Source organism: Falco naumanni, chromosome 7 (genome assembly GCF_017639655.2).
Source record: "Falco naumanni isolate bFalNau1 chromosome 7, bFalNau1.pat, whole genome shotgun sequence".
NCBI lineage: Eukaryota > Metazoa > Chordata > Aves > Falconiformes > Falconidae > Falco > Falco naumanni.
The window spans coordinates 984,490-992,626 of NC_054060.1; the positions used below are offsets into that span (position 1 = coordinate 984,490).

At 50.4% G+C, this 8,137-nt stretch overlaps 1 protein-coding gene across 1 annotated transcript; it reads left to right on the forward strand.

Annotated features, from left to right (window-relative positions):
- Positions 1 to 158: 158 nt before the first annotated feature.
- SENP8 (SUMO peptidase family member, NEDD8 specific) lies at positions 159 to 7,411 on the forward strand. The gene is made up of 2 exons (XM_040601674.1): positions 159 to 253; positions 4,987 to 7,411. Exon 2 carries the CDS (start codon positions 5,030 to 5,032, stop codon positions 5,666 to 5,668), a length of 639 nt encoding a protein of 212 aa, XP_040457608.1. The 5' UTR covers positions 159 to 253; positions 4,987 to 5,029; the 3' UTR covers positions 5,669 to 7,411.
- The last annotated feature ends 726 nt before the right edge of the window (positions 7,412 to 8,137 follow it).

Here is an 8,137-nt window from a genome sequence, read left to right on the forward strand (position 1 = left end):
GCCCGACTGCCCGCGCGCGCCTCCCGCGCGCACCCGCCGACGGCCGGGGGACGGGGGAAGGCAGGCGCGCGACACGCCCATCACCCCGCCTGCCGCCACGCCCCTCAGGCCGCGCCCCAAGCCACCCTGCCCCCGCGCCTGCGCACCCTGCGGCCACTGGGTCATTACGACGCGGCGCTGCCTGCCTTACGGCAGCGCGCAGCAACCGGCCGGCGCCGGCTCGGCGGAGGGCGAGCGGGCTATGAGGCGGCAGGTGAGCGGTGGCGGCGGCGGCGCGGGGGGCCCGGGCAGGTCGGCGTTGCCATGGCAGCAGCGCCGGCGGTGGCTGCCGTGCCCGGTGGGCGCGGAGGCCGCGGCCGTCGGGAGTCCGTGCCGGCTGCCACCGGGCCCGAAGGCTTCAGCGCGCGTTTTGAAGGAAAATCGTTACAGTTGTTCAACGTGGAGCCGTGTTACCGGCACCGGGTGAGGAGCTGGGCCTTCCCGGCCGCCGCTGGGCCCGGGCGGGCTCGCAGGGAGCGGTGCTGCCGGCCGGGCCCAGCTCCCCACCCTGGCCTTGGCCCTGGCCCTGCTCCCGGCCCAGGCCCCGCCGGCCCGCACCGACCCCCTCCGTGCCCGTTTATTGCCATGGAAGCGGCAGCCGGGCGAGCGAGCCCGCCCCGGGAGCTGCTGGCCAGCCCTGACCCTCAGCCGCCCCGACTGCCGGCCGCCGGGGCACGCTGCACTTCGGGCAGGTCGCCCCCTGCCCGCACCGAGGGGTGACAGCCCGCAGCCGTGCTGCCCCACCTGCCACACCTGGGGCGTTCAGGTAGATGATATGCCCTCCCTGCGCTGCCCACTGCGCTCTCAAGTGCTTTCTCAAAGTAGGCAAGCGCGATCCATCGACACCTGGGTTAACATCCTTCTGATGAGCCAAGCCGAAGGGTTTCTCATCCTTACTCCTGGGAGTCTCGCTGGCATCTCTCATCCTCAGGCGTTTGGGTCACTGGGGTTTTGTTCCTGTTAAACTTAATGCTTTGGCCAGCCCCGTCCTGGGGTGCAAACCACATTTGATTTAGTAGCATTTGGTGTAGTTCCTCCAGCTTTTAGTTTATTGGTCTAGTATATAGTGAGATGTTGTAAAACAAAGCAAGGTTCTGGAGTTTGGTTGCGTAGAGCACTTGAATGGTTTGGGGAGTTTGTCGGGAACGGAAAGGCCTGGGTATTGTCTGTGCGTACAGAAATTAAGAATGTTTTCTTCTGAGTCTGGTGTTCAGGGCCTACTGAATCCGCAAAGACTCTGTTCTCATATCATACAGAAATTATAACCTATAGGCTACAAAGGGATTGCTTATATTTAACAAAAGAGTAGACAGGTACACTTCTTTTGTGGCTTAGTTGTTCAATTTGGCTTGAGCTTCTTCAGCTCTGTTAGGAGACAGGTAAGTACAGAGACTCAGGTGCCAATAGCCCAGCCCAGCTCATGCCAATAAATAAAAACTGATGTTCCTTGTCTGATCTTGCTACCATTAACAACAACCACTATTAAGAGCAGTGAGACAATGTCTAAAAACTGTATTTCCCCTAAAAGGAAATGGTCTGGTGATTAAATCATGGGGCCTTTTACTCTAATGGTTCCAAAGGCTTCAGCCAAGCTGCCAAAAACTTCTCTGTTCCTCCTACTCTTCCCTGATGAAGTCTGAATAATTTGTCTTTCAGGTGGCTTTTTGTATGTACCTTCATATTCTTTAAAATTGGTACAGGAGTTTAGTGACGTGGCACCTTAAAATATTCACTCTGCATGTGATATTTAACTTCGTGAAATAGACTTTAGGAATCTGATTCATCCTTATTTATGCTCTCTTTGCTCCATCACTGCCTATTTACACTCAATTACTGGGGAGTTGCGGTCCCTGGCTCTCAAGTGCTGCCTTCAGAGTGCAAGGCAACAATTACATGCAGAAGGTAGTTGTCTTTAATGTTGTGAAAATAATAGGTTTGGGGGGTTTTGTCAAGTATTACAAAACACAGGCTTTGCCTTGCATCCTGGACACGAAGAAGTCCTGTCAGTTTATGGATCAAACTTGCATTAACGATGGCAGCTTATTTGTTGAATTGTTATGACTTATGGCAAGAAGTCAAGTTTGTCTCATCTCTATTGATGCAAGATGGCACCATTTTCAAATCTATAAATGAAATGGGTGGTTTCAGCTTGGTTGGCTTGATGACATTTTTATTGAAATGCTCCTTTTTCTCTCCTGGGTGTTCTCATCTTAGTGCTCAAAACAGGGCAGATGAATATCCCTCTGAGAAGCCAAGGATTACAAAGAGTTTACACAAACTTCAGCTACTAACATGCAAATAAAGTGAATGAGCAAGGCTCTTGTTGGCAACTTACAACAAACGTTCCAGGCCTACGTCAGTATTTATTTCTATTTTTATGAAAACTTCTGAACAAAGTGTGCCTGAGCCTTCAGGAAGCAAATCCGGGCTGTGTCTGAGCAGAGTTGCTTCCAGTCTGCAACTGGATTTCAACACCCCTTAACGTCAAAGGTACCCTGATCCATATCCCAGCTTCTCTGCGGATTCATCTTTAGCTGTAACAGCAAGGTTCTCCCCAACAAAGCAACTTCGCTGATGGCTTTTCACAGCTGCACTACTCGGTCCTCACCACTTACCTTAAGTGGCTCTGAAAGGCATCTGAGCCTAGGAAGGGCTTTCCTTTAAGCTGTGTGCTGCACACCGTGAGTCACCCTGCAGAACTCACAGGCAGTTTCACAAATACCAGATGGCAATAAAATTTAAAAGTAGTAGCTAGTGGCAATTAAGCATTTGCTATAACCATTTTCCTTTCCTGACCGTAGGAAGCTGCCAAATACCATCTTTTTTTCTTCCCTTCTTTCCTTGACTGAAAAAAAAACCAACAAAAAAAACCCAAATGATGTTTCTGCTGAGTGGAAAATTAATACAAGACGCTTCTTTCTTTAGCCCATAATCCTGTTTGGACTTGAGTGGAAAAGTATTTGCTGTATTTCGTACATCTCCAGGAGAAGATGAAGCAGAAAAAACACACAATAAAGGAAAATTTGGGGCGTTGTATGGGCACACACAGAAAAAAATTCAGCAGTGACCCTGCTAAACCAGCAAACTGGTCGCTTCTAGGCTTGCAGGATGTACAGCTCTTTAAACAAGACTATATTCAGGCATGTTATGGAGTTGCTTGGACTTAGTTTGGGGTTTTGGTTTTATTTTTGTACTGCAGGCTGTTGCAAAGGATTTGCTCCACAAACTTGGAAATAGTTTGAGTTCATTAACGTAGGAAGCGTGTCCAAATACCATTGTGTTTGGCTCAGTATAAATAACAATGACTGCTCCCCTTCCTTGTTGGTGACTCTTGCTGCTTGGCATCTCTTGGCTCTATCAGCGATACACAAATAGTTATTAGCTTTCTCAGGCCCCAGATACGCTACCTCTTGGCCCTTCCTTCCGACGTGTTACACATGCAGCATGCTTCATCCATTTTGTTATTTACAAGTCACGTGTGATGTGACCTTGCCAAGATTTTTTAGAGATAAATCTCTCTTCATTTCTGCATACCTGGCCAGGAAGGATTTTTTTTGTGATTCATGTTCCAATAAGAAGCACAAATCTACTTCTTTCTAACATGTGAACCACATAACATTTGATTTTATTTTTTTTTATTTCCCCCATCATAATAATTAGTATTTCATGTATAGTAAATATTTTGGGCTGGCTATGGAGCAGCGCCTCCTTGTGTGCTGTACATCTTTCTTCCGACACGCTTTGACCCCCTGGGGCGCGAAGACAGCAAGTGCGCCAGCCTGGGAAAGGGAAGGGTACGGCTGGTGGACCAGGATTAGTGGATACTCTGATAACCGGATAACCGGAAGGACTCAGAAGTCTGGCCTGGGAGACCTGTTGAAGTCCCTTAAGTACGTCCTTGAACACATGGGTGGGGAGGACAAGGTGCTACAGTCAACTTGAATTCCCAGGCGCCTTTTTAAGGATAAGCAGCCTCTATTTGTTGAAAACAGGCACAGATTAAGAGGGAAGAACATAGTCTGGACAAAAATAGAGTATTAGGCATTAGACAAAAGACTGGAAAGAGTGGGTCGGCATGACTGCTCACTTCTGTTCGCAGGTGGACTTCACCAGTGGGAGCCTGCAGGGATCTTCACCCCTCAGCACACCCACGAGCACTTTCTCCTGTCATGCACAAAATTTTGGCAAGTTAAAACCTGAGCTTAAAAAAGATAGGTGTTTTGCAGACCATCCAGCTTCGGTGGTACTTGATTTACTGAAATCTCTACTGGCTGGGTAGAGACTTGCCCTAAAGATCCCCACAGTAAGGAACTGTTTTGTTTGTGATCTTGTTTTGCTTTGTTTTTACTCATCGCTGCCTTGCCTCCTGTGCTGGCGGGCCAGCAGGTTTTCCTGGAACAGGTCATGCATCTGGCACCTAGCTATGGCACTGCGAGGTGAAAGGGACCATATGCCTGTAGACACCCCCAAAAGAATTCTCTTTAAGGAATACCAGCAACGCAAAGAATCACAGCAATTGTCACTGTGCAGGTGAAACACTGAAACGCCAAAAGACCAGCCGACATCTCCTAGATCCTCACGTATGGTTTCTGTGAGAACCACAGAACTGAAGGCATGCCTGAAGCTCCTGAGCAGGAACTGCTTTGAAATCACTTTGCTATGAGGCTAAGATCACAACGATTAAATATTTATCTAATTGGAGCCATGCACTGCTCCTAGAGCAGCAGAAGAGCCCAACTCAACCCATCATGCGTTGCAGATGAGGAGCTGCATGTCCTCTGTCTGCTCATCTGGCAGATGGTTCAAATGCTGGTCCTGCACGTATCCGTCTGGGAAACAGGCTTTTGCTCACTGTTCACTGAGCAGGTGCTCGAGATGTTTGTTGCACCGTATCTTGTCCCAGGTGTGATCCAATTCCTTAACTCATCTTTCCTTTCTATGTTTCAGCTTTTGAAGTTTCCTGGAGTGCTGTGGCCCCAACCTGAGCAGGATGGACCCCGTTGTTCTCAGTTACATGGACAGTCTGCTGAGGCAGTCGGACATTGCCTTGCTGGAGCCCCCAAACTGGCTTAACGATCACATAATCGGGTTTGCCTTTGAGTACTTTGCCAACCACCAGTTCCAAGAATTTAGCGATCAGGTTTGTTTTATCAGCCCTGAAGTGGCTCAGTTCATTAAATGTGCCCTTAGTCAGGAAGAAATAGCCATATTCCTTCAACCTCTGGACCTTCTCCACAAGAAGCTAGTGTTCTTGCCTGTCAACGATAACTCCAACCAGGTTGCTGGGGGCACCCACTGGAGCTTGCTGGCTTATTTCAGGGACAAAAAGTGCTTTGCCCATTATGATTCCCACAGCAAATGCAACTCTGTCCATGCCAAGCAAGTGGCAGGGAAGCTGGAGGCCTTCTTGGGCAAAAGAGAGGGCAAAGCAACCTTTGTGGAGGAGAAGGCACCTGCCCAGCAGAACAGCTATGACTGTGGGATGTACGTGATCTGCAACGCAGAGGCTCTGTGTCAGGGATACCTCAGGGGCCGGCCGGAGCCTTTGCTGCAGCTCCTTACCCCCTCCTACATCACGCAGAAGAGATCGGAGTGGAAAGCTCTCATCAACAAACTGGCACAGAAGTGACTGAGATGCAGCTCCAGCCCCACCCCCCTCAAAAAAATTGCCTTCCCCGTCCTCGAGGCAGCACCCCCAGTGCCTGAGGGAGATGCCCATGCGCAGGATTGTCCCAAAGAAGAAGAATGTAACCCCTCCAGCATGGCTACACCCCCCAAACACCCTGTTCCCTCCTGAAAAAGCCTTAGTCCCTTCTGGAAATCACTGGCCTTTGAACTTCTAATGAGAAAAGTCACTTTGCTTTCAAAGACATTTTCCTCTGATGGTGAATTTTTACGCTAATTGCTGTGGCAAGATGGGCTGCTGAAGAGCCTTCCCCGCCTTTGCCCAGCAGGCAACACGCCTTCGTTAGGCGGCTTTAATTGGCTATAGGCATTGCTGTTCCAAGCCAGGTTTAGCAAAAGCCCTTTAAAACCAAGCCCCTAAATGCTTTATTATGGCTATTTCTAATTTGTGCCTCCCGCTAGTGGTATTTGGGCAGTCTAGGATTTAGCAGCAAGGATTTTTTACCCCTCAAAATCTTAACACTGAGATGTCGGTGTCAAAAGATGAGACTCCAAAGGAAATGCTACAATTAATTAAAGAATGGAGCAAAACCAAAATCAGTTTTCTTCAGATAGGTACTCCTAGGCTGTACAGCAATAGCTTTTTCTTTTGTCCCCCACCTTTGCTTGTTCTTAATACAAATGAAAACCTGACTCTGAACTGCTGGAAAATTAATAGGAAGCTGAGAAACCCAATCCTAGGGAAGGAAACTTAATTGAGATGAAAAGCAACACTCACTCTTTGAAGTTTGGTTTTTTTCATTACAATTTTAGGTCATCTACATTCAGGGAGGGCTCACCAGTGCTCCCCAACCCTCGTTAGCATTTGCTGCAGCTGGAGCATACGAGGCAGTTGCTGCTTCCTCTAGCACAAAACCAGTTCTGTTACCCGAGATAAAAAAAAAAAAAAAAACCAAAAAAACACATCAGGGAGAACAAAAGGACAGAGTTTGAGGTATAAAAGCCAAAGATAACTGTGGTCTCCTTGAAGCCCAAAAAGTCCTTAATACACCTCTAATTGAACATGTTTCCTCCTGTGCTGGATGCTGGCTGGGATCTCAGAGCAGATCCTCTCGTTAAAAAGACAAGCTTAGCAGTGGGGAAAATAAAAATTAAAATGAGATGTCGTTGCAGAATAAGGAGTAACCTCTAACCTCGTGAGGAGCAAAGAGCAGGTTGCTCAGGTGGTGACTAGCAGGGCAGCCACACCCCAGCGCCAGCTGGATCAGGGAGGGAAATCCAGGTTAAATATAACCCTTGGAAAAGAAAAGAAAAAGGGGAAGGATTATTTTGAACCTGGAGCTCTTCACCCGTGGTATTGCCAGCCCAGCACTACCGGGGGGTGTGTGCACCGGCACAGCACCGTGGCAATGAACTGTAGGAAAGGCTTAAACTTCCCCTGTTGCCAAGAGAAGGAGCCACAGCCCAGGCTCTTCCCAAACACCAGAGCAAACGCGCAGGGACCGCGGTGGGGCAAGGCAAGGGTCCAGGCCTTCCCCTCCCTGCTGTGCTGCCAGCAGGCTGGGGCCTCCCTGGAGGACCCTCTCCCTGCAGGACCCTTCCACTGCTCGGGTTGAGCTGAAAGCCCCGGAGATGGCTGAGCCGGGATCGGGCCGCTTGCTGCAGGGATTCACTTTGGACTCCATGGGGCTTTTCCGGAGCGACATCACTGCCACTCCCGGGTCCAGAATAAAACTGAAACCAAACCGTGCGCTTGTCAGTGTCTGGTGGTGCATGTCGGTGCCTGGTGGCGCACCACTGCCCTGCTGGGCAGCCCACTGTGCCCCAAGTAACCAGCTGGGCAGTTAATCACACCTTGACTGCAGCAACAACTCTTCCTCGGCCAAGGCAGAGAACAGCACTGAGCGCGACAGCGTCATCCCAGCTTTTCCGCAGGCGCTGCCACTCTGCCTTGTGGTACCGCAGCCACCACGGTTGTGACTCAAGGGCAGAGCCTCGGGGCTCGCAACAGCTGCTCGGCCACTGCATGCCCTGCTGCGGGTGGAACCGCATGGAGATCAGCCTCAGAGAGCCCACCAGGCCAGGGACAGCCCTGCCCCTGCCCTGCGTGATGGCCAGGCAACCGTACAGGCTGATTTAATCTCCTAATGCCATTTTTAGGGGTTGGTGAGGTCTGCAGACAGAGAGGAGGCAGGATCGCGGGTGTGACTGGGGGAGGATCAAGGGGACTTCAGAGCAGGGGCTGTGCTCATCGGGGGGGCACCCAGTGCTCCTTGTTCCTGTCCCCAAGGGATGGGCCAGGGCTGCCAGAGCCAGCAGGGTGAGCACCCAGGGGTGTTTCCTGCACACGAGGCTTTTGGGTGGCGTTTCTTTACACAAAGAAAAGCAAATAAGCTCAAGCAGGGCGTCAGCGGGAGAGCTAACACACTGACCAGGCAGGCAAACATAGAGCCTTGCAACCGGCTCCTGGCAG

Coding starts and splice junctions, on each gene's coding strand:
- SENP8 (XM_040601674.1), top strand. CDS start 5,030: ATGGACCCCGTTGTTCTCAGTTACATGGACAGTCTGCTGAGGCAGTCG.